The following is a 26822-nucleotide window of genomic DNA, read 5'->3' as shown; positions in this document are numbered from 1 at the left end:
CACTATTCCAAAGCTAAAGGGAAAACTCCAAAGATCAAACACCATGACATAAACCCAAGTCAGCACCTGGGCCCTCTGTTCTAGCGCTGACTTTCGCCCTGCGTCCATTCTCCTACTCTCTCCTTTTCATCAAACTCCTACTGTTTACAAATAAAAAAATATACTAGACAAAGGCCAAAGGCTTTTGCTTAGAACTACAGGAAGAAAAGGCTGGAGCTCACCCTTGGATATGATCCAGTTTTCTGCCATCACAAAACTCTTTGTGAAAATAATAAAAGTTCTCCTTTCATCTGCTTTCCAGTGTAATATTATCTGGATGTATTTGTAGAGATTTGCTTTCATAAGCATCCAGTGCCCAACCACACCTCATCTCTTCAATTAATTTCCCAAATTTTAAAATTAGAATAATAAAATTATAAACATAAGACATTTGAAACCTAAATTATTATTATAGGTCAGTTACTCATTTCCTCTGTGGCCCAGATTTCAAAGAGTAAAGTTAAAATTGTAAAACAAACAAAAAAAAGTCTTGGAGGAAGGGAGGGAGAGTAAGTTCTTCATGTAGATAAATACCTGTGTTGTTTATTTTATAATTTCAAAAATCGTGAGTGTGTTTGATTCATAATACCCAAGCTTCCAGATTATGAAGAAAACAGAACATTCAAGATTTGGTAGAAATGTTTACTCTATCAGCAAATGCCATCTGCAAAACTTCTCGATTGACCTGTTTTAAATGTATCAACGTACAAGAGTTATCAGTTTATACTTTGGAAAGATTATGCCAGAGATTTTTTAAAAATCACACAATAAAGCCAAGATCCAATTTATTGAAATGTAGATGAGGGTAAAATTGGAACTACCTTAATTTCAATTATGAGAAAATCATGAGAAAAGAAGCAATTATGTTCTATGGTACAGAGGCATGAGAAAAGAAGCAATTATGTTCTATGATAGACATTCTTTGATGAAAGATCAGAGTATCAATCTGCGCCCTTTCCCTCCTCCAAGTTGCTTCTGTGGCTCCTTTCATCTTTCAAATTCAAGAAAACTAACACCAGACCAGTGAACACTTCAGTTTTGAAAAAAAGTTAACTACTAGGATGCATTCCAGCAATACTTAGGTATAAAAATCAGAAATACTGTGGGATAAAAAGTATACTATTATTATTTCTTAAAAGTGTATTAGTTTCAGGGAGGAATATATGAGTTCCACAGCTTTTCAAAATAAATCCACTATGCCTTCATAAACCTTTGCTGTGACTGGATGTGAGCCACCAAGAGGAATGCCCAGTGCTACACCCTACACCCAATGACCTGTGCTCCTAGGAAGCACGTGACAGCAAAGAAGTAGAACCATTGTGTTACATCCTGAATTTATTTAAGCAAACCGAGTGTGTTGATAGGAAATCAATTCATCATAAGGCTTTACAAATACAGATAGAAGACACAGAATGCCAACACCCTGAACAGAGAATATGTGAGAACATAATTTTATGAAAGCCAGTCAAGATGCCTGTCATTTTCTGCCCGGAATCATTCAAGTAGCTTCAATTGATACCACTCTGATTTACATAAGTGCTAATGATTTCGGTAACCTTGAAGGGATTGTGAGAGACTGCAGTCAGTGCATGGGAGGCCGGGCTTCCTTCGTTATTTCAATACTGTTGTACCTTAGGAGGAGAAATAATGCCTCATCACACCTTTACTGTGACATCAATATAAGATGTGAACTCATTTGCATAGGTTAGTCCTTTGGACATCACAATGTGTCTCTGGTCCACCAAGGCTTAAGATTCACAGTGTAGAGGAAAAAGACATGAGTTAAAGCATTTCTACTAAAATATATTTTAATAGCTGGTGTTAACAACTTGCATAACAAAAGCCAAATTATACTAGTAACCGTATATCATTCTGTGATTCCCTTCCATTGGGGGAAAAAAGTCATTTAATACTTCTTTCAAAATCATTATGTTCTCAAAGTTAGTACAGTTCTACAACTAAATCACAAACCACAACTGTGCATATTTTCAAAGCAAACAGAAGCCAAACTGAATCGTTCGAATTTGTGTTTTTATCACAGGTCAAAAGCCAACAGTTCCACAAATATTATGCCTGTTCCACACTTGGTGCTACTTCCAAAATGCTCAGCAATTCATTGTACGGACACGGAGGAAGAATGCTGTGGTGCAGTTTTCTCTCTTTCTTTTAAAGGAAATCATCTTTAACAATCAATAATGACAACAGTGGGTATGTGCTATGCAACCAGGATACAATGCACCAGACATGAGAAGCATGGGGAGCTCTGGAGCTCTGTTAGATATACAGAAGATTGGGAGGGACATTTGCCCTGAGAACCTTCCAGGAATGAGCACTGTAGTGGTCTTATACATCCAGGAACAATGACCACAGAAGTTTCACACAACGTCTTGACTTCTTTGGTCATCAGTTATTGACAGCTACTCGCCTGGCAAAAGATCCTAAGGGACATGGAATACTTAAAAGAGACTTTCACTTTTAGCATCTTTAAATTCGTTTACATAGCTTCCTACTTAACTGAAGCTCTATCATCATGTTGAACCACCCCCAAACAATGCAATGATAACTCGGATTATCAGTGCAACACATCCACGGACAGATTATCAGAAGCAAAGAGTTAAAATATAATCAAGTCATACAGTTTATCTTATGCAGTGAATTCAGCCTCATAATATAACTAATCTAGCTCACTGTAAGTATTTTAAACCCCAAACCTAAACTTAATGCTTATATATCTCGACTATATATAAATCCACAAAAAAAAAACTTTTCAAAAAATTGAGTAAGTCAGCATTTTTCTAATATTATAAACCTTTAGAAGGAAAATACAACCAGCTACCACCTGTAATATCTTTCTGTCAAGGGCATCCCAATTCTCACCATAAAAAATATCAATTGTGTATCATAAAATATTGTTATAGAATATGCAGAAGTTTGCTTGCTTGGTTTCCTTTCCAAGACCATAATGATAAACAAGCATAATCAAAAAGGCACCTATCTTGTATCTATCTATATTGTAACCTCAGTATAAACTATATCTACTGTATTATATGAGCTGTATTATTAAAGATCACACATATTTTCTTTCTCATTTGACTGAAATCATTCCACTGGGAGGTGGATGAACCTGAAAAGTGGGTGTGTCACTTGCTCTCAATTATGGAAAAGGTTTTCCCCTAATTCCTAGAGTGTTACAGAGCCCCAGCAGAGAGGGTCTGTGACCAAAACCATCTTCATCACCTTCGAGCAAAGGGCCTAGGGGCAAGAGAGAAACTGGACTAATCTCAACCCTCCCCTTACAAGATGCTTGTGGAAATTGTGCTTAGACATTTCTGGGTGCTGTGTGGGGGTTGAGAGACATGAGAAGATGCAGAACCTCCATGGAGAATGAAAACCAGATCAAACTGGACCGCGCTGCCTATGTCTTCATTTTGTTACATGTCAGAAAGAGAAAACTTTCTAGAGAACAAGAAATGTTTTTTTCCCCTTAAATCTACTACAAAAGCTTAGAGCAAAAGCGTTGTCGGGTTGCTAAACTTTTCTCAAGAGAAATATAAACCAAATACATTTGTTTTCAGAGCCTTTGAGAAGCGTACCAAGCAGTTTCTTGTGCTTCTGACAAGCTTGGATTCCATCAGCTAGGAAGACGTGTGTGCTCTCTGTGCTTGGCATTCAGTCTTCTTTGACTCCAATTTCTAAAGGGCTCATTTTTAAATTCTTCTATGAGCTGTCCACCATCAAGCAGCTACCTCGTGGGGACTAGCAAATGTTCAGCATCATTCCAAAGCCAGCTTCTGATGAGCCTCCCGTTCACGTGCTATTATCAAAACCATACCTGCCTTGCATTTATCTTGACATTTTAAATAGCAACTACTTTAAAAAAAAAGAAATAGTGACAAACACACACACATATTCATGGTCTGCCTGGGGAAGCATAAAAGACACATAACATAATTGGGCCAGCTTATCACCCTTGCTTTTAGTGTATAGATTTTTGCAAAGTATTGCAAGTGAAGTTTATCTTTGTAGGTATGTGTTCAAGACACAAAAGCAGTTAGGAAGGTTAATCATGACTGACTACTTAAAGCACATGAAATTGGGTGAGCTATTTATGAGTCTATAAAAAAAACTCAACAGAAAAATCTCCAGTAATTTGCAGAATTTTCCTTTTCAATTTTCTGTCAGTGTCACAGAGATGCAGCTTAGTGTAATAAAACTGCAAATCTGATGAAATGAAACTAATGGTTTCCAAAAGCATGGGCTCCCTTTCTAAAGGGGTCCAGGAGTCGTCGTTAGGGTTCGGCCTCATAAACATTTCATTCAAATGTTTTTTCATTGTGGCTGCCTTGTTTATTGCCTTGAACATACTGTGTGAGTAGATATTCTCACAGTCCCAGTGTCCTCTTACATTTTTGTGACTTGGCTCCCTTCAGTTTCGGAGCCCACATGAATGCCACCCAGCTGCAAGTAAGAGGCACCATGGGAAAAACAGAGTTGTGATAAGTGTCAACATCCAGGTGACCTCAACTGCGGATTCCAGACAAGTTTAAGACACATTTTGAGTCCTGCACACTCACTCAAAACAAGACACTGATTCATTTCTTAGTGGACGATTTGTTGGATTCCCTTCCCCGCCCCACCCTCCCCCAAAAAAATCACTGATGACTTTTTTATCTAATCCTGAAGGTGACTTAGAAAACAAAAACAGGGGTGGGGAAAGGGAACCTTTTTAAGAACATATATGGTGGCTAGATTTCCGCCCCAGCATCTGAAGACTGATTGACACATTATAAGACCAGATTGTCTAATTGTGGAGCAAACTTCCGCTGTTTTGTTTCAGTTTTCAGCCACTTTATGGAGGATGTTCTCTTACATAGGATGCTGTTCAATTCACCCCACATTTAAATCAACGGTGGCATTAAGTGAGTGAAAGCTATCCAGTAAATACACAAAACTCCTATTGACTAGAGTATATATGTAGTTCCTAAGGCATGAGTCTTTCGAAACTAGAGTGTAATACAGCAAGAAAGCCTCAAGCAACTTTTCAAAATGTTTTCCAATGAGCGGGCAACTAGAAAGAGGGGCAGGGAGAGACTGGCCATACAGTTGACTTTCATAACAAGGATGGGCAAGGAGCCGCCATGTTACAGAAGCTCAAGCCCACGAGACATGCAACAGGATAGAGGCTACTGGGGAAATGCTACAGATGACACTGGACTTTGCCCTTTGCAGAGAAGCTGGGAAGTCACCTGGTCCTGACATTCTGGGGACCTGAGCAGATGCTCTGCTCCACAGAAGGCAATTGGAGACAGGCTACACCATGGAACACGTGAGAAGTAACTAGTTCCTGCTCAGCCTAGGGAAAGGGTAAGCTCCCTGCCGGCTCCCTAAGGCTACAGTCAATGTGATTTTAACCAGACTCGTTCTACCACTGTTTCCATTTATTATATTAGGTGACTCTCGCTTGAATTAAAAATTACCCGATGATTTAAAGGCTGAACAGTTTTTGAATTATTGGCTGTGTTGCTGGACTATGAGAATAAGCTTGTGGATGGTTCCAAGTGACAGCTAAGAAGTTTCATACATTTGTTACATTTAAGGGACAATCGACATCTCTATTAAAGTCTACAAAAATACATTTCCCAGAAGGGTTGAGTAGCCAATCAAATGAAACCACAAACACAATTAGCAGCACCAGGTCTCCAGACCTAATGGTTTTGTTTACAGGAATTACTATGGCTGCTGCCATTTCCAGCCTGAAAGTCAATTCCTTTCTCCTGGTACCTGTGTGTCTAATTGTCAAAGTAAGGATACATTGTTGTAAAATAATTGCCAAGTTATCTGAAAAGTGTCATCTATCTCTTTAAAAAGGTTGAGTTTGGAATACATCAGAATAAAGCTCAAAGGGCAAGGAGAAAGAATTAATTCACAAACTCAATGTAATTCGCTGGGAGCATGCCCGTTCTCCCGGTTCTCTGCACGGTGCCATACATCCAGCCGTCATCAATGGGCTGCACGTTGACGATGTAGTCACCATCTCGGAAGGAGACCTCATCTTCGTCCTGCGCACTGTAATCGTACATGGCTCGGTAGGTCCTCTGAGAAAGAGAGAAGTGATTGCACATTGTATTCCAAAGTAGTAAAAGCTACAAATCTGGACCCCAACCAACCACCGCACGCTGACGAGTACGAGTGTTTGCACGCGCTGCTAGCTTTGGGCGCTGTAAACCAGGTGTACCAACTAATTCTATAAATTTTAACTTTGTCCATCTAGAAAAACATATTTAAGGTCAAAGCAAAGATCCAGAAAAATACGACAGTGGCTTAACTTTAAAAGACAATAATGAAAGACAATAAATAAAATAGTATGCCTCTCTAGAAATAGACTTCAAAGGAGTAACACCAGGCCCGCATACAAAACTCCCAGAAGCCTTAGATGACATAGATTTTCTTCTTTTCCCCTCACTCTTAAGGAGATTAACCTTCCGCTTCCCCCATTAACAGTAGACCTTTAGTGGTTCTCTGCCAATGGCTTCCCCTTATGCAGAAAGCAAACTTACCCTATTTAAATGCTAAGAATTTTTGTTCCCCCTTAAAATATATTTAAAAAATCATTTACTTCCTTAAACATAACACATTTCAGATCACAGGGTCATAAATTCCCTACATAAACATTCTGACTTTGAGGTACATGTAAAGGAAATTCTATTATAGTGAAAAAACTTAAATCGTGTTTTAATATTTGTTTTAATTTGAGGCTAAGAGTTTCTCTAAAACTAATAATCAGTAAATCTCAAAGCCAAGAATATTCATAGATGAAGGAGACCGAGGAAAATGGCTGGCACAGAGTGGACCTGCAAGCGATTGTCCTCCTTACAGAACGGTTGCCTGCATCTAAGCATTGAAGCAATTTCAGCATGAGACACCAAGTACGACCACAAAGCAAGCCGCCCCTCTGAACTTTGAACTTGACGATGAGTACTTCAAGACTTCTAACAGGGATGCGTGAAGGATACAGTCTCAGGATGTCCCCTAAACATTCTGGGCAAACGTTCTTTACTCAGAACATTGAAACTTTTGTTAGCCCACGTTCATTAGACTACTGCGACCATTATGATGAACGTATTAACTCTTTTAACATGAGTATCATATACTTGTACCTTCTTAGGATTGGATGAAGACGGTAATTGGATCTTTCCCAATTATGAGGAAACAATTAGGATGCTGTGGTGGTTTAAATAAGAAATGTTCTCCATAGCTAAGGTATTTGAATATTTGATCTCTAACTGGGACAAGGTTAGGGGGTGTGGCCTTGTTAGAGAAAGTATGTCATCTCGGATTGACTCTGGGAGAATATATCTTTACTCTAGTTCTACTCTAGCCTCTCTGCTTTATGCTTGCAATTGAGATATGATCTCTTAGCCTTCTGTTCCGGCCTCTATGCCTCTTTGCCCTGTAGGCTCTTATATACCTTGAACAAACCCCAGATAAACTTTTCTGTCTATAACGTGCTTTTGGTCATGGTGTTTTATCACAATAACACAAAAGTAATTAAAAGGGATCTCATGACTGGCAGATGTCTTGTTTGTTTCGTTGTTTGATGTGATGCTTATTAATATCATTTTTCTCATCGTTTTACCTCTGTAATAGTTTTGCTTCCATTGAATGGACTGTATAAATAGTAATACCATGTCATTGTTGGGTTCTTTTTTCCCAATGTTGGGAGGTGAGCTAAGAACCTTACATTCCACACAAGCACTCTCCCACAGAGCTAAACTCGCAGGCTGCAGGAATGTTTGAAACCGGCACTTACTAGATTTGCTGAATGCTGCATTGACCTCACGGACGACACGCTGGTCTGGTGCATGTACCCGTAGCCTTGGGAGTGGCTCTGCTGGTAAGCTCCAGGAAGGACGGGTGCTGCACAGGGACACACAGAGACAATCCAGGTTAACCTTCAAATACTCTGCCAAAGCCTAAGCGAAGCACTACTGGTAAAATACACTGTCTTCAGTGTGAGACCCGAGTGGCAACAGAACAGGCAGTCTCTACATTCGTCCAAATCTTAGTATTTAAGAATGTTAGTTTAATGTCACTTTAACATGCAGTTAACTATTTCTTTAAAGAACATTTTTATTAATTCTTTTAAAATTACATACAATTTACTTTTATTATATTCACACATACCTTCCCCCAAATCGTCCCTCCCAACTTTGAGCTTTCTTCTGTTTCTGTTGTTTGTTTCTTTGTTTGTTTTAACCCTCACGTCCAATTTGTGCTGCCCCATCATGCTTGAGAGTGTGACGTACTTACCAGGAATCACAACGTTAAAAAAAACATGTTAGTCAATTTTGTTCGTAATATTTCTGTTACTCTATTGAAGATGCTATGGTAAAAATGAAATAAATGAAACAAAAAAACTTATCACAGCCTTAACAAAAATTGGTTAAAAATGCTTATTTGGCCATTATGTCCATTAGACATTTAAAAAGCAATAAAAGAAAGTGAGTACATAAAGGAATTTAATTAGACCGCCCAATCCATGACAGAGCACCAGTGTTCTCCCAAGGGACTGTTGATGTAATAGATACATGAAGTACATGTTCAGAGACATGCAGCTTAACACAACTGGTCATCCCAACATGCTTAGCCATACTCGATGCTTCTTCAGCACTTCATACAGCCAACAAATACTCTTTAAAGAAACCTGTATTTAGAACACATAAAATCCTTTAATTTTGATAGAAATCAAGGTTGAATACATTTATTGACTTTTGAACTTTACTGAGAATTGAGAAAGCAGACCACCACCTGAAAAAGTGCATGTAGAATGCTTGAGCCTATGGTTATACTGTCCCCTCCAATGCTAAAGGAACATCATGAAAGAGGGCCAGAAAGAATGTAAGACCAGGGCTGGGCCATGTGCTGTGTTCTTAGGGTGCTTAGCCTCACTTGGTATGTCTATAACAGAACCCTACACCTAAGGCTCAGGCAACCTCAGAAGAGGGGCAGAACAGTTTAAGAGCCAAAAGACCAGGACATGTATTGCTATGTGGTATCTTCTAGATGTGCTAGAAAACCTGGCCTATGATAATTCTAGTTCACATGACAATACATGTACGGAAATTTTACAGGACCCCACCCCAATGAAGACCTATAGGCCAGCAATGGCTATTAAGAGAAGGAGATCAGCCTTCTTCAGAGACAGGCCTTCTGATAAGTTATATAACCCTGTGGTCATCTCTAAACACATATACATATGAGCAAAACAAATGGGTTCAGTGTGCGCACGTGTGTGTGTGTGTGTGTGTGTGTGTGTGTGTGTGTGTGTGTGTAAAACAATAACAATTACAGAAGAGTCATAAATTTGAGAAAGAGTGCTGCTGGGGGCTAGGCCAATCCAAGGCCCCTTTCTTAGAGGCCCCAATGAAAAGACAAAACAACGCTAGTTCTGTGTCCTTGCCCAGGACACAGACTTGGCAAGCTGGGATCTGGGGCTAGGGCCAAGGCCAGAAGGAATTAAGAGTTTTGGTTCCTGGGAAACTGACCCTTCCCTGCTATCCCAATGGAGGGCCGTTGCTATCAGTCCCAAGGCTGCAGTGTGGTTGCTGGATGACACACTTGAGATATCCTGTGTCCCTGTTGTATACCATTGCTTGATTAGTTTCCTGCTGACTCCATCCCATTGTGGGATAGCTTTCTGTTAACTCTGGCCCATTTCCCCCTGCATCAGTCTATATAAGATGCTGTACTTCTTATAAAACTTCCTGATAGGAGTCATCTGCTCATGTAGACCTCTTGAGTCTGGCTTTCTGTCTTACTCTCTCCTCCTGTGCCCTCCCCTTCAGTATCTCACAGCTCAGAATCCTTATTCTTACAGATTTGGGTCACAGTGCAGAAGGGACATAAGAGACATTAGAGGGGGATTAAGGGAGAGGTTGAAATGATATACCTACAGTAGTCACAAATGCATTTTCCAAAACAAACATTTAAATGATAGAAGATGTCCTCTGAACATGATATAGCCATTATACCCAGGAACTCACTGTAACTATTGTAACCTGCATAAGACCTGAATAAGATTTGGCCAGTCAAGAAACAGATATGAGGCGCTCATGAGGCTGTATCTCTCCCAGAGAGATTATTGGCAGCTAATGGTTGTTTAGGGAAGTAGGGCCGGTTTTCCCCAGTGAATATAACACTGATAAGTCACCCATGCTCCAATAAAGAACTCTAACCCATGTTCATGCAGCAACCATAACTAAACTCAATTATGCCCAGTGAGCCACATGCACACACACACATATACATATACATATACATGTATACATACATACACACACATACTTATATACACATACTCACACATACACACACACTATAAAATAGGAACGAGAAAGAAAAGAAAGAAAAAAGGGAATAAAAAAAGATTTCAGTGGAAGAGACACTGGAGAGGAGAGGGGAGAGGCTGATGGGTATTACAAACAAATGAAATTCATTATTAACACATATGAAACTATCAAAGAATAAAATAAAAATAATTTTAAAAAGTTTCATAGGTATCATTCTCCTATGTTAAAATACATGAAAATAGCATTCACTGGGTTTTTACCATCTTCAACCCTAATTAGAGCAACAGAAGACATAGTTTCTGAGCCAGACGTGGTGGTGCATGCTATGACTATCACTCAGAAGTCTGGGGCAGGAGGATGACAAGATCATCTGCATAGATTGTTTCAGAATGCTTGAGTTACAAAGCAAGATTTTGAATCAACAAAACAAAAACAAGACATTTTTTCTTTCTTGATGAACTCTGATTTCCAGACCAACCACCCGACACAGATGAAATAAAATAAATAAATAACCACAAGCCCACAAACGCATGGCATGTGCTTGCGTGTCAATTTCTAACTGTTGGTATATTTAAAGCATTTATAAGCAAAGTAGCTCTGCGTGAAGGCATTCAGTAGCATGGCCTTCATTCTGTTTTGTATAATGTTCATAAATTCATTAGAAAAGATGGACAATACGTATGCTGATTAAACCCATAATATTTTGCCCTTGTAGTTTAATCAGGTTGAGTATATGCCTATAATAGGTTTATTTGTTCAGGTCAATCTTTATGATAAAAGAAATGAGCAGATATAATTCTTGGGTATAGTGAATGTAATAATTTATAAATGGCAAATGCATTCTAATGGTGCATGAAATCAATACTTTAAAGAAATTTAATGATTAGCAGATTAAAAATGTAATATGTTCTCCATAATAATATTTGTTTGAGTAGGGAATTCTTTTAATAGTTCATAAGTGAATTTCTAATATTATATTGTTACAAACTGCAACCTAGTGTCCAGACATGGCATCACACAAATTACCAAGATCTTTCCTTGGATTAGAATTGCTATAAAGTTAACTAAACTATGATTAAATATCAAATCCTTGCAGAAAACAGTCCTGATTAAGATTATCAACTCAATTTACATATTTAATGTGAAGGTCTGTCAGGAATACTATTAACCTCTACCGATAAGGAAAAAATAATGGAATCACCATAAATATGCAGGCTCCTCCCCTTGCTAAGTAAGGGGCTTTCTTGTGGGGAGCAGAGGGAACTGGAACACTTGCTCTTCAACTCTGATGAGCCAATATTCATCAGAAAATCTGTAGCTCACTGTCTTGCCTGCCACGGAGTATAAGTCTCTACAGTTATTAACAATAATTATGACTGTCTGCTTAGTTCTAGGCAGGCCAGCCCTAAAGAAATGACATTTTCTCTCTTGGAGCCATCATGGCCCTGGGCAGCTAGCCCCTCAGTCAATTAGAGAGAAGGTTCTGGGTACATATGTAGGGCATGTCCAATTAAATACACAAATTAATGATGTGGACTAAAAAGCCCCAAACTTGTTTTTCACCATTTAGACTGGTAACTTCTTAATTATTATTTGAGCCTCTGAAGATTATTTAAACACTTTTGCTCATTGACCTGAAAGAAAAAAAGCTATATGCAAACCGACTGTTACACTGTTACAGAGCTGCCCTTCGGAGGGAATCGGCAGGTACCGTTAATACAGTCAGTTTAGTCCTGAGTATGTGTGGGTTGGTAAGCAGGGACAAGACTCAGGGAGAGCCGCTGAGGGGTAAGTGTGCTCCACCCAGCCCTGTGGTTTCCCCACCACACCTACACTGGTTATTCTTATTTCCAGGAATCCCTCAGTAGTGTCTGTGTGGTCATAAAGCTTTGTTATCTGTTGCCTAGTGCACCAAAGAGTTTAGAAGTTCTACAAGGACTCTGGAAAACGTCACTGAAAGACCAGGGGAATCACCTAAGTAAAAATAAATGACAGTTTTTCAAAAGAAACATTAGTATTCATTCTGTATTGCTCTTATACTACATGAACGCTTTTCCTGAAACTTATGAAAACAAAAGAAATTAAAGAGCTAGCTTTAAAAAACTTGGGTTAATAACTTAATGGAAGGCATAATAACAATATGAGCTAACATTCCAAGGTGGGTGGGCAAAGTCTCACAGGGTCCCATCCCTAAATGAGAGCTACTGCTATTAAAGGCTGTTAAGAGAGGAAGACTCAGTCTTCTTCAGGGACGAGTGCCCCTGATAATGTATTCAAAGAGAATGGTCAGCTCTAAGTACAGATACACGTGAGCAACACTAAGGAGACTCAGAAGGGTGTGTGTGTGTGTGTGTGTGTGTGTGTGTGTGTGTGTGTGTGTACACTAAATGGACTCAGAAGGGTGTGGGTGTGTGAGCATGTGCACGTATACATATATATGTTAAAAAAAGAGCCCATGAAGTTAAAAGGGAGAGGGGATGTATAAGAAGAATTGGGGGGAAGAAAGTGTGGGATAGAAACAATGTAAATACAATATTCATGTATAAATTTTTCAAAAGAAACTAAATAAATTAAAATAAATAATAAATAGATTAAAATTAATTAAATTAAAAAAGGAATTCTGTGAAAGATACTTACTGTTTGTGTAAGATTCCTTGAATGGACTCGCTACTACAAAAGCAAGATATCAGGCTAACTGCAAGACAGCAGGCTAACTGCGAGAAGCATGGACAATTTATAAAAGCAGAGGACAATACGGAGGCCTTTTATGCAGCCAGTGTAATGTGAGTTCATGAGCCTGAGTACACATGTGTGGTCATCATGGTGCAGTACTCAAGAAGACTTAGTTTCAGGGATTCTCATAACATCAACACCACCAACATCCAAAGCTTTTGGTTTAAAGCTTTCACTTTCTTAAGGCAGCAACAAAACACACGAAAGTGAATCAACTTTATTTCACATTGGCAAGATATATTGATCAGAGACCTGGAAGCTAACACTCAATTTCGAACATAATGCAGTATTTATAAAGTCAAAATATCTCTTCTTCTGTATCACACACCACTGGCCTCAATACTTTCTAACTAAATGTTATTTTTTTTAATTTTTGGATTTACTCATGGTTATAGATATGGTGTCAATTGAGAACATAATTCAGGTTTTTGTTCTCCCTCAGAGGCTCACTATTTTGTAAAACTGGAGCAAAGAGCAAACTGTCCTTCAGAAACTGTCCAAACTGTCCAAGTTGAGGACCCAACAGAATGAAATTAATCTCATTATTCCCCAACACTTCAGATTTATCAACTCATGCATGTTGAAGAAGTTAATGAGATTGTGTTTTGTGTTTGGGTTTTAGAACAAGAAATCTCCATATTGATAATAAAAGAGCATTTCTAAGAAGAAAAAGAAATGAAGGTTCTGCTGTTTATTTGAAAGTGGAGATTAATGACTTAAGATCCCTTTTGTTAGGAACTCAGTGACTGAGACATTGGAACAGATGGTTTAAAACTAATAAAATAAAAACGTAACACCACCACCTCACTCCAAAAGAGTCCCACGATGTGGCCCTTTTGTTCAAATAGCTTTAATTTATTAAATTGATTTATTTTGGAGTGCATGCAATGACGTGCTGGTGGAAGTCAGAGGACGACTTGTGGAAAACTGTTTTCTCTTTCCAATATGTGGAAAGAGACCTGCAAGCCTGGGTCTGCTTCTCCTTGGGGTGTACAGGCACTGATGCTCACGAGGCCTGACTGGAAAGAAAGAAGCTTAGCCAGGTCCCCTGGAGCTTATGCAGAACCTTGATCACTGGCGAGTGCCTGGAGAAACAGCCTTCTCCAAGAACTGTTTTCAGTGAAACAGTTCTCCTTTATTGGAGGTGAATAAGGGCTATATGACCTTGAGGAACGAGTACGGTTTTCAGAGTGAGTGTACATCATTGGCTAGTGCCAAGGTGCTGGGAACGCTTCATTTTCGTGAAGAATTCTAGGTGCTTACTAAGCATGCCATTATAGGGAGAGAGGAAGTTAAACCTGTAATTTGGCCACCAGGTTACATCAAGGGTGGCACAGATGGGGGTTGTACAGGCTAGGTGTACCCCAACATGAAGGCCCAGAGAAGGGAGAAAAACGATCCTACTTCTGCCGATCTCTGGATGAGATTTTTGGGGTTTGGAAATGTCTCAACCTCACACTTGTTCTGGACTGGCTCCCCAAGTCACAAGGCTCTGTAGCTCTACAGGGACCCAGGAATTAGACTCAGGTCATCAGGCTCAGTGGCAAGCACCTTTACCCACGGAGCCATCTCGCCGGCTCTCAAACAGCTTTTAAACCTATCTTTTATTTTTGAGTTTCACTTCAGAATCTCAAGGCCTCATGACACCTGGGTCTCCATAAACCACAAGTAGACCTAAATCTGCAAAGTTTGTGCTAGATTCAACAGCAACGTGTATTTCATAACCTGAGGGAACACTTTGCATTATGAGAACTCGTTATTTGTTCTGAAGAAGGCAGGAACACAGTAGATGACACATGGGTTTAAGTTTGCTTGTTCTTGATGAGGAGCTCTCAGCAGACAACTACTTAAGAAACAGACTTGTCACCTAATAAACCAGGAATTGATATACCTTAATTTTAAAAAGAGAGAGAGAGCAAGAGAGAGAGAGAGAGAGAGAGAGAGAGGAAGAGAGAGAGAGAAAGAGAGAGAGAGAGATAGACTAGAATTTAGTTAAACAGTGAAGTTTTCAAGGCATACCCAATCATCACTGTGATAGACCATCACTGTTCAAATTTGGAAATCAGGTGTAGATATGCAGCCAAGAATGAGGCCACTGCAGTCACCTGACCTTTAACAATCTGCCATCTTCTTCATTATACCTGCTAGGGCTAAAAATCCACATACAAACTAAATAACCACAAGCTTTGGTGACTGTCATCTAAGTCCAAAGCCAAATCTGTACACTCCAAATCTGAGTGTCATAAAACAAAAATAATCACAGAGGGCGTGACAAGATGGTGAGGTCGGCTTCTGAATAATGACTTTGAATAAGCAGAGCCATTTTGGACTCCGACAAGGAAAGATAGGGAGTGGAGAGTAAGGTAGAGGAAGAGGAAGAAAAAGGGGAAGAAGAAAAGGGAGAAGGAGATAGTGGGAAGGGGACGGAGGGAGGGAGGGGACATAAAGAGAGAGAAGACACTTTGTTTCTCATTCTGATTTCAGTCTCATCCTATTTTCCTCAGAGAAACTGTCCATCTCATGTGTACTTCTCATGGGATAGGCTGTACACACTGATTAAATATAATGCTGTGCTGATTTACTGATTGGGTTTTACATTACAAGAAAATAACTCATTTTTTCCCTATCAATTAATTTTACAAAAGAAATTGCTTTGTATCAGTGATCAGATCTTCAAAGATTCCTAGAAAAGACTGAAGCGTCACTTCACCAGGTGTGAGGACACCAGTGATAGCAGCACTTGGGAGCGTGAGGCAGGAGGAGCCCCGGTTACAGGTCAGCATGAGCTACATGGTCAAACGCTATCTTAAAATTCAAAAGGTATAAAACACCGTGACTGAAATAAACAAACTTTTCAAATTCAGTTTAGAAATAACACCCCTGTTCAGTTGGGAAATAACCACTGAGAGCCTATAGTTGAAGTCATTGTCTTCATAAAATTCTAGTGAGAAAGAAATTAGATTGAAGAGGATTAGCCTGGGGTCATGAAATTGAAATATGGCTGAAAATAGAAATAGGTTTATTTTAAAATAAAGGGGAATATTTCTAGATCAGAAGTTTTCTTTTGAAAAATATTTTTATATCTGAAATCTACAAATCTACACGTAAAATGATTATCATGAAGAGAGATTAACAACACATCTTTCATACTCTGTGTCAAAAACTGCTGAAGCCCACTTGTGTGACAGAATCTAATGGCTCGCTCACAGTGTATGTCAGCTGTGTTGCTCTTGCTTCTCTGCTACTTTGCATTCCCTGGCCATTACCAATTTTCTTTGTTTCTTCCTTCCCTAATTACCAAAGTGACCACTGCTCTCTTCCCTCTCTGTATATGTTGGATCTCTTCTTAACTAACAATGCAAACACAAGTGAGATCGTGCGATATCTTTTCAGTGTCTGCTTATTTTGCTTAGTAGAGTAGACTGTCTAATTTTTAAATTATGCTCATGATTAGAAGACAAGAACCCTGAAACAGGGGGCAGGATGTCACCTACAAATTTAAAAACTCCTCAGTCGATAACAAAAGGCTTGGCAACCTCTAGTCACCATTCACATTAAAAGATATGTGGAAATACAGCTAAGTGGACACATCTCTTACTTGCATACATTTGTAGCTTGTTATTATTATGCACCTGAATTTGATACTTCTGCTCCAAGTCTAATGGGAATGTATTAATAACACTGTCCTGGGAAACTTATGTCCATCCAGAAGGTCTTACTGCCCTCAGCTTTCTGTCCATCTTCCTTTTACTACCTACTTCCCATTCCTGAGGCTAGCTAACATATCCTCATTGCCCTTCAGAGTTCATGACCTCACAATAAACCAGAGTCCATCAGAGAATTCTGATGGGCTTTGCTATTTTTTGAGTCCCTATGGAGAACAGATACCATGAGCGAAATAAAGCGCTGAGTTCAGGAGTCGTTATATGACAGCAGAGTGTCAATGCAGGAATAATTTACTGGTTTCTTGGTTGTAGAAGCTGACTCAAAATTTGCAATAATTATGACCTCCAATGTTATGATCCATCTTAATATTTTTAAATTATTAATAGTAGTATTATTTTCGAATTCAAATAAGCTTAATTAGAGAGCAATAAAATAAAAACCAACATCCAGTTTCATTGATTTAGCACCTGTAGCAAAACTGCTTCTTTATATTCCAGATTAAATTTTAATTTGAACCTATTTATATATCTAGTGATATTTATTGGTAATGTATACCCCAGGTGACAGTCCCATGACAGAAATCAAACAAATAATATAATAGTATGCAGACAAAACTTTATCTTCTGATGGAGTTTGGATTCTGGAAGAGGCGATATGCAAATTTGTTAACAAGATGTCAACATGTAGAGCTGGAAAAATGGCTCAGTCCTTAAGAGACCTGGCCATTCTTCCAGAGGACCCAGAATTGATTCCCAGAATAAACATGGCGGTTCTAGTAACTGCAGTCTAAGCATATCCAGTTCTCTCTTCCTGCCTTTCCTTTGCTGGCCTCCATGGGTACCAGGCATGCAAGTAGTATGCAGACACACATATAAGCAAAACCATGCATGTACATAAAATTAAATTTAAAAATGTAAATGTAAGGAAGTAAAGGGTTATGGAGTATGTGTGGGATATTTGACCAACAAAGTCTTTCTGATTAGTTAACATTTAATCAGAAGCCTGAATGATAAATAAGCCCACAATCACTAGAGGAGAGAGTGTTCTAGACAAGGAGGCCAGTAATAGGAAAGGCCAGAGGCAGGAATATACCAGGCAGGCTGAAATTGCCCGGAAGACTGCCTGGTCAGAGGAAAGAGGCTAATGAAGAGGAAATCAGAACCACGGGCCAGATGCAGTGTCTGCCTTATTGTTCGGACTCACTTTTAGTCTGAGTGAGATCAGGAGCCTTTGAAGTATTTGGAGAAAAACATATACTGAGATCAAATACAGCTTTTGAAAGGTGTTTCTGATAGTGGAGTAGCCAGGGTAGAGCAAGACGGCTAAGACTGGAATGAGAAAACACAGGAGCTCGGTTCTATAAGCACAGTTCATCTGGCTGGTGATTCTCATAGTAAAGTAATAAATAGTACCTCGTCTGGGCTAGCGTCCAAAGACTGGGGTTGCATGATGTTAGACCCCATCTCTGACAAAGTGACTCTGCCCTGCTCTTTACTCTACTTGGGCATCTGCTATACCCACAAAGGCCCTGGGAACAAGAAGTATCAAACACAGTCCCCAAGGTACTCTAATGTTTTCTGTCTCCAAATTTTTCTACTTGGTCAGGTTTTTCTGTTTTCTTTTAGTTTTTTTGGTCTTTTTGTTTTGTTTTGAGACAGTTTTGGTGGTGGTGGTGGTGGTGGTGGTGGTGGTGGTGTGTGTGTGTGTGTGTGTGTGTGTGTGTGTGTGTGTGTGTGTGTGTAGGCCTGGTGTCTTGGAACTCACTCTGTAGACTAGGCTGGCAGCAAACTTGGAGATCTGCCTGCCTCAATCTCCCAAGTGCTGGAATTAACGGTGAGTGCCACCACCACCCAGCTCCTTGGTCAGGTCTAAACAGAGGCAATGACCCACCACGATGTCTTTCAGAACACAACGTATCTGATTCACCATCCAGAATATGGTGAGTTCATTGAAGACGGTAACTGTATCTTTTATTTGTGTGTTCCAGTATCTCACCCATATGGCATATGCTGCAAAATAGCAGCAATAAATAAAGTCACCATAACAACGGACTTAATTGGTATAGTGCTTTGTTGGCACCTGTGGACAAGTGGGTGAGCATTTCAGAAAATACTGAAACTTCTTTGACAGGGCACTCGCCTCTGAAAACACGTAAGTGGTACTGGATATGCAGCTTGGCCAGGCTGGGTTAAGCTCCACAGAACTCCGACATTGGCTTTGCGTCAGGAAAGGGAGAGAGGACTGGAGGAAAGTTCACAAGGTTGGGAAGCTGAAATGTCTGTTTTGGAAAGTGCACCTGCTTTTCATTCCCCATCACACCCCTACAGCCTTTGATACTCCGCAGAAACAGAAACACGGAAAACACCTGAAGCCAAACGGAGCACACGTTCCAAAGGAGGGCGGGAAAGGATATCTATGATTGCAAACACACTAAAAAGCCTCCCAGCAGCAGAGGACTGCAAGTGAAGGAAGGCCAAGGAAACACAAAGTGGTACCGGGAAGTAGATACTCCATGCAGACAAGAGACAAAACAGACCGAAGATCAAAGGAGACCTCAGCGAAATGAACAGAGGCCATGAGGAACGTGTCCACCACACCACATGTGTGTCAGGCAAAGAGCGGGCAGAGCACGAGACGGTAAGGCAAGAGAGATGACTTCAGCTATTCAATAATCAAAATAAAACTGGATGGAGTTTAAATAAAATCCTCTGTTATTGAATCAAAACACAGTAGAGACATTCAAAGGAAACCCTCTGGTAACTTAATCCACTGAAGAGAAACCCGGTGAGTAAAGCAAGCTCCAGATAATCACATAAGAGAAGGAAAATATTCAACAGCCAAAGCAAGATGGGCAACCAGTATGAGAGACATGGAGCCCAGGCAGCGAGAAAACTGAAGGAGAAATCTTCTAGGTTAATGCACACGAAAGCTGAACGCTGCACGGCTCTTTAAGGAAACAAGAAAACTATCTCACCCTTTGTCCTAATGATCAGCACTTCCTCTCCTGTGAGCCTAGCCACCTAATTCCTAAAGCTCAACAGATGGCTCTCAGAACATAAACACATTGTCATAGGGATGAAGAAAAGAGAGGAGAGGAGTTAGCGGAAATTTATGGCACTCAGCTGAGGAAGCATAAAATATCTAAGAACACTCCCGTGCCTACAATCCTGTCTGTCATGCACAGGAAATTGGAAGCAGTAAGTGTCAAGACCCCAACCCCAGTGTCCTGATACATAGCATGGCTTGGTCACACATGTCCCCCTCTACAGAAGATGACTGAATTATATAAGAGGACAATTTTCTAGGATACAATTTAACATTTTAATCACATAAAAATACCCACACTCCTAAATGTAAAGGAATCAAGAAAATCTTCAAGGAAGAAAAAAAAAAAAAAGAGAACACTTCTTGAAATACACAAGACCATTTTCCATTTTCTCTGGTGCTCTCACAAGTGTTAGGAAAAGCATTTCAATTTCCAGTGATGGAATTTAAACAAAGGCACATGATTGACTGAGCCTGCTAAAGACACTAATTATTTCCACCAAACACTTGTCAGCACCTTACAGTTCTGTCTTCCACTCAATCAGCCCCTCCTCACCAGAGTCCAGTCCGGCATGCATTTCAAAGGGATCCTGTATTTCAAAGCCTCCAAGAAGCCATGGATACTATCTTTTCCCTTCCTCAAGACGGGATAGGAGGAGTGACATCCCCTGGAAATGTTTCTACCTCAGGGTGTTTTCAGCTTTGCTTCAATGTCATCAAAACATCAAGACATTGAAACCAAGGTGTAAACGTTTCCCTCAAGGCCTTCTACAAGAGAAGTTTATTTCACAGTTATTTGTATCGCGTTCATGCACGCGTGAGAGTACATGGACCCGGAAGTCAATGCCAGGTGTCGTCTTGGGTAGCTTTCGACTTCATTTATTGAAGCAAAGTCTCTCACTGAATCAGGAGTTTATCAATTAGCCAGATTGGTTGCCCAGGAAGCCCACTGGATCCTAAGACTTTGCTTCCTACCACTGAGTTTCTGGGCAGCATCACACCTGGATTTTTACATGGGTGCTGGGAATCTGAGCTCAGATTCTCATACTTCATGCTTAGGTAGCAAGAACTTCACCCACTGAAAAATCCCCAGGCCCCGCAGCTTTTGTTTTCTGGTGCTGTTTTAGGTTATGGAAGCTTTAGAAAGCAGGGCCTCAATGGAGAAAGGGGGTCACTGGAGGAAGCAGCTCTTGAGAGTTATAATGGAACCCTGCTTGTGGTCCAAGCTCTCTGCTTCCCGGTTAGCCAAGATGTGAGGAGTCTTAGTCACAAGCTTCTGCAACCAAGAATACCGCCATGCCCGTCCTACCATGATGGACTGGATGCTCTCATAAGCCCTGGGCTAAAACCAATCCTGCCTCTGCTGTATCTTTCTGTCAGCTATCAGGTATTTTCTCACAACAGTAAGATGAGTAGCAACTGGAGAGACTTCGCATGGTACAGTTGAGAAACCTTTCTAATGACTTCAACACAGAGAAGGTGTAAAGGACCAAAGTACAGATTATTCCAAAGAGGCTCTGGAACCTAAAAAGCTGTAGCTGTCTCCTAGCAAGTCGTAAGCTCATGAAGCACAGATTCACAGGGGATAGGATACTGTGATGACCAGCACTAGGTTTTAAGTTTAAATTACTATGATTAAGAGCTCTAAGAAACAAATATGCTTCTGACCTGTAAGCCCCACTTGTCCACACAGATAACTTCCTGGAATGCTGGGGTCTGTGGCTTGTGTAAGATAACAAGCCATATAGTTTTGCTTCTGTAAAGGTTGATTACCCTAGCTGCACAGGATGTGTGCTTGATCACATGGAGAAAGGAAATACATAAGAAGCAGGAGGTGTGATGACCTCTGATGGCAGGAAGGCAGGAAGTGCATAGCCCTGTGAATTTTTCCTTTATTATAAGCCGCTGACTAATGTAATGTAGGGTCATATTCTGAGTATGAGTCTTGAGCACAAATCTGGCCAGTATTCATGATCCCAGCCAGTATTTAATAAGGCCTCTTATTTATTAAAATTCACTCATGGTCAGACTGGTTAATCTCTGAAAGACCTCAGACCCCTAACAGTAGTCGGTTAGTTGGGGTGGCGGGCTGGTTTTGAATGTATAAAGTTTGTATGTCACTATCCACTTGAACAGACAAGGTGGGTCTCAATAATTATGCCTCACTTCACCTAAAGTGAATAGAATTAGGGGTATATTTTCATGTCTTTTAAAGACTCTTCCATAGAACATAGATACCTTCTGGTGGTAAATCGTCCGAGTTGATGTCATCAAACTTACTTATACATTTTAGGTTCTTCTTCATACCTGTATGCCTACCTGTAAGACTAGGAAGTGTCCCTAAAGAAAGAGTATATCTCTGTACTGGTTATCAGCCATTAGATTAGGTGTCCCCTCAGACTCTAGGGACAATGTTTGCTAATGACATTTCTAAAATTACATTTTTCCTTTTCTTATTGTTTCTAGTATAAATTTCTTTACTATTTTATACTGGATAAAGCAGGTTTATATAGTACCCTAGACACAGGAGGAAACCAAACCACTTCACAATGAAGTTACTGGGGAAATCCTTTTTTGTTCAAGTATAATTATCTGATAAATCTAAACTGTGAATTGAAAACTCAAATGGTCTTAGTAACGCTATGACCAAAGCGTTTGTTTGATCATGAAAAAGATTACAGATGAAGGCAAGTTCAGACTAAGACTGTTGGAGAGAGATCAATGTACAGCATCTTCCACAGCAGCTAGGATACAGGGCAGCCTAGGCATCCATTCCCAGGGTTTGGATAAGGAAAACACAATACACAGATACAGTGAAACCATATCCAGCCTTGGGAAAGAAGGGGATTATATCACTTGATAACATGGATGGACCTGGAGAGGACATCATGTCAAGTGAAATAAGCCAGGCACAGATATCACATGATGTCACTTACATGTGGACCCTGAAGAAACATAGCTCATAGATGTTGAGAGCTGAATACTGGTTATCAGGACAAGAGGGAAGGGTAGGAAGGGTGAGATGTTGCTGGAAGGTAGGAAGTCTTAGGAGGGATAAACTGTAGTGATCTACTGTACATAAGAGTGACTAATAATTTGTATACTATGGCTACATTCCCCAGTTTAGTAAACAACTTGTAAACCTCAATAAAAAGAAAAGAAAAGAAAGAGTGTATCTGCCTTGTAATGGGTGCCTACAAATGGCAGAAACTTATAGATATCTCCAAAAAGTCAATTTGACATGACAAGGCCTTCTTCAACCTAGTGAGCCATCACTTCCTGCCAAAACCCTACCTCTGTATCTTCATTTTAAGTAATGTTTTGGGGCTAAGTATTTAGTAGAGTGCTTGCCTAGTAATCAGGAAGCCCAAAATTCTACCCCAGCCCCACTCACTCACTCACTCACTCACTCACTCACTCACTCACTCACTCACTCACTCACTAAATACAGAAAGAAGAAAGACATAAACAAGCAAACAAACAGGTTGTACATGTATATATGTGTAGTATATTTAAATGCACATACACATGTATTTTTGTGAGTATGTATGTGGAAGCACAAAGTTAACGTCTCCCTCAGTAGCTCTTCACCTTATTCGGCAAAGCAAAGTGTTGGAATTAAACCCAGAAGTTACCAACATAGGCTAGTCTAGCTCGGCAACCTGCTCCCAAGATTCCCTGTCTCCGCCTTCTGAGGCTGGAATTACAAAGGTGCTGCCATGCAGCACTGGGCATTTTTGTCATTTCTGAGAATTCAAATTGAATAAATTCTTAATGCTTCAGTGGCAAGTGCTTTACCCAAGTATTTCTCTCCAGACCATCGATAAATATTTTGAAAGTTCTTACTACTTCGGCATGATACATGCCTATAATCTCAGTAAACAGGGAGCTGAGGCAGGACGATAGCAAGTTATTTTTAGCCGTATTCTTCAACATTTAATATAAGTGAAAGAATATTTGTTTGTACTTTTTCTCGACAGAGACATCTTCTCATTCCATTCAGCTTCAGATAGGGATGGATGAAATAATTCGAGTCAAAACAGAAGAAGGATTTGAGAAAGCAAGAGGAGGTAGTATGCAATTATTAGCAGCGGGTTTGACATCCTTAGGAAAGAAAAGGTAGTGACCCAAGCCAACACAGGCATCTCTCACTACTGAAGATGGGGAATGTAGCTTCTGGAGTAGGCACATCTGAATTTTCTATATCCATGTGGAGTCATCCAAGATCACAGACTTGAAAGAAGCCTTCAAAATACATCTCCGGTGCAGTCTCTGAACTTCAACGACCAGTACTCTGTCTAGTCAGAATCACTTTCCTTCCTCAAGGAAGGCTTCTCTGACATCATGGCTAAATGGAATTGCCTCTTAACTATTGTGCCCCATCCCATCTGCTCACTCACTCTGCTTACACTCTGCTTATAATTATCTAGTATCATTTTTGTGTCTGTTTAATATCAGAGTCACCCACCAGAGGCTATGCCCTCCCCCACCCCACAGCAGATCCGTCGCTTTTGTTCACTATGGAATGTATTACAGATCCAAGCTCTTTGTCCGTCTTTGTTGAGGGGATGAGTAAATGAGAGAAGACCGTGTTGGTGTGCATGCGTGGGATACAAGAGTCACCACTGAAGTGAATGCTCTATGATAAGACATAACTCCAGTATGCTTAGCTGAATGATGTCACATGTCACTGACCACAGCTAGTTCTTACATTTGCTTCTTGTTTTTAACTCATTGCATGTCAACATTAGTGTGTACATTCCAAATTTGAAATGCACTAAAAGAAATGTCAATATCTTACACTGAAAAAAGAAAAAGAAAGAAAGAGAGAGGGGGGGAGGGAGGAAGGAAGAAAGGAAGGAAGGAAGGAAGGAAGGAAGGAAGGAAGGAAGGAAGGAAGAGAGAATTAAAGTTATGGAACCCTTCATGAATGAACCAGACCCAGAAGAAAGGCATCAACATGAATTTTATCTACAATAAAGCCAAACTCTCAGGCATCTGCAATCTTAGTCCTGAGAAGCTGAAGCGGGAAGAAACTAAGATTGAGGCCTGAGTAGGCTTATAAATAGCAAGACGCTGTCTTGAGAGGGGGGGGGATGTATAAAAGGGAGTCTCCCACATGCTGACAAATGCTCTAGCAATCTCAGGACAGACTGAGTTTACAATTCAAGCATCAAGAATATGTTTATATTTTTTAAAGATTTATTTATTTCACACATGTAAGTACACTGTTGCTGTCTTCAGACACACCAGAAGAGGGCATCGGAACCCCATTTCAGATGGTTGTGAGCCACCATGTGGTTGCTGGAAATTGAACCTCTAGAAGAGCAGTCAGTGCTCTTAACCAGTGAACCATCTCTCCAGCCCAGAATATGACTAATTTTATATTCATTAGAGTATTGCTGTGATAAATATGGACAATGGCTTTACTACAAGAGCTGTTCTTGGCAAAGATACTTGCTTTCCCCAGGTATTAAACTACTTAACTTCAAACTCCTGCCTAGAGACTTCGGCAATCTGATCTTGAAAAAGAAACTCATAGTATCTGAGCTGTCCCTTTGCCCTCCCATTGCGCTGAATCTTGCCTTTAAGAACAGCTTTATCAGCAGCGGCTGGCATTTAATATCCTAATGGAATTCACTGAAAGTTCTAGAAGCAATCCACTAGCTTGGATGAAGAAAAAAAAGCACAGGAAAATGAGTAGAGTCCACACTGATGTATGATTATTAATACTAACAAAATTTTCTACTTAAGGAGAGAATTGTACATTCCAAGGCCTACGATGCCATTTCTTTTTAAAAAGCTCTAACTCGATAAATATATTACCAGGATTTAAACACACGCCAATTGATAGCAATCTCTCAACCAGTCAAATGTTCCTGTAAGAGTGCTTTTTCCCCCAATGGAAACTATACAGAAACTACCCAGAATTCTGGTGTCTACTAAGACTGTGCAGATCCACAACATACTCTCCAAGGCATGCACTCAGGTAGCAAATCCCAGAATCCTTTTGTTACCATAGATCCATTACATGGGCAATATGGAAGCATGCAAAACGACAAATTAGTAGCTTTAAATACAAGTAAAGTAGCTTTAACTTTGCCAACTTTGAATTAAAATTTCAAATGCACTCAAGCTGTTTGTGCAAAGGTGAGAGGATGCAAAACACACTCTGGTGCACGTCTGAGAGGTGAGTTAATTTTGAATGACTGCAATCTGATACCTCCTTCATCAGATGGTCTTGTTACCTCACTGCAGCATGAAAAGCTAGGGTAGAGCTCGGAGATCTCTGACTTGTCATCTCCCAGACCCGTACCAAAAGTGCTGCCAGAGTGTGAGCGAGACAGGCGGCTCTGGTACTGACTTGCCTTTTCTACAGCAGAGGGAGAATATTCAGACACATGAGTGAATGACTTATGAGACTGATAAATTCCTTAAAAGCTTCACTGGAGAGCAAGAACAATCTCTAATCAAGTAATAATCCCCAGTCTCTGCTATTATAACATTGTAGTCAACCATCCCCAGACTTCATCCCCAGACTTAGCATGGACTACATCCCATGCATACAGGACCTAAAAGATGGTTTTATTAAGGGGTAGGAGATGGACAATAACTGGGGTGGACACATGGTTCCAGCTGCATATGTAGCAGAGGATGGCCTTGTTGGGCATCAATGGGAGGAGAGGCCCCTTGGCCTTGTCGAGGCTTGATGCCCCAGTGTAGGGCAATGTCAGGGCGGGGAGGTGGGAGGGAGTAGGTAGGTGGATGGGGGAGTACCCTTACAGAAGAAAGTAAGGGTAAATAGAATAGTGGGCTTCTGGAGGGAAAACCTAGAAAAGGGATAGCACTTGAAATGGAAATTTTAAAAAAATCCAATAAAATACCAAGTATGGTTAAAAAAAAGAAAAGTAAGGCATTTCTTTGAAAGCAAATATTTACTTTGAATGTTTGCTTTCAAGTAGCCCTTGAGGAGACAGTGCTTGGATAGTA

The 26822-nt window shown here is 40.1% G+C and overlaps 1 protein-coding gene across 1 annotated transcript in view; it reads right to left on the bottom strand.

Moving 5' to 3' along the window:
* Positions 1–806: 806 nt before the first annotated feature.
* Nebl (nebulette) overlaps positions 807–26822 on the bottom strand; it is a 114241-nt gene continuing 88225 nt past the window's right edge. The window contains 3 exon segments of the mRNA XM_032884610.1: positions 807–6134; positions 7850–7956; positions 26056–26205. Coding sequence (XP_032740501.1) covers positions 5958–6134; positions 7850–7956; positions 26056–26205 — 434 coding nt within the window. The 3' untranslated portion in view covers positions 807–5957.

The sequence above is a fragment of the Rattus rattus genome, chromosome 14 (genome assembly GCF_011064425.1).
Source record: "Rattus rattus isolate New Zealand chromosome 14, Rrattus_CSIRO_v1, whole genome shotgun sequence".
Classification (NCBI taxonomy): Eukaryota; Metazoa; Chordata; class Mammalia; order Rodentia; family Muridae; genus Rattus; species Rattus rattus.
This window is presented reverse-complemented; position numbering and strand designations above follow the sequence as displayed.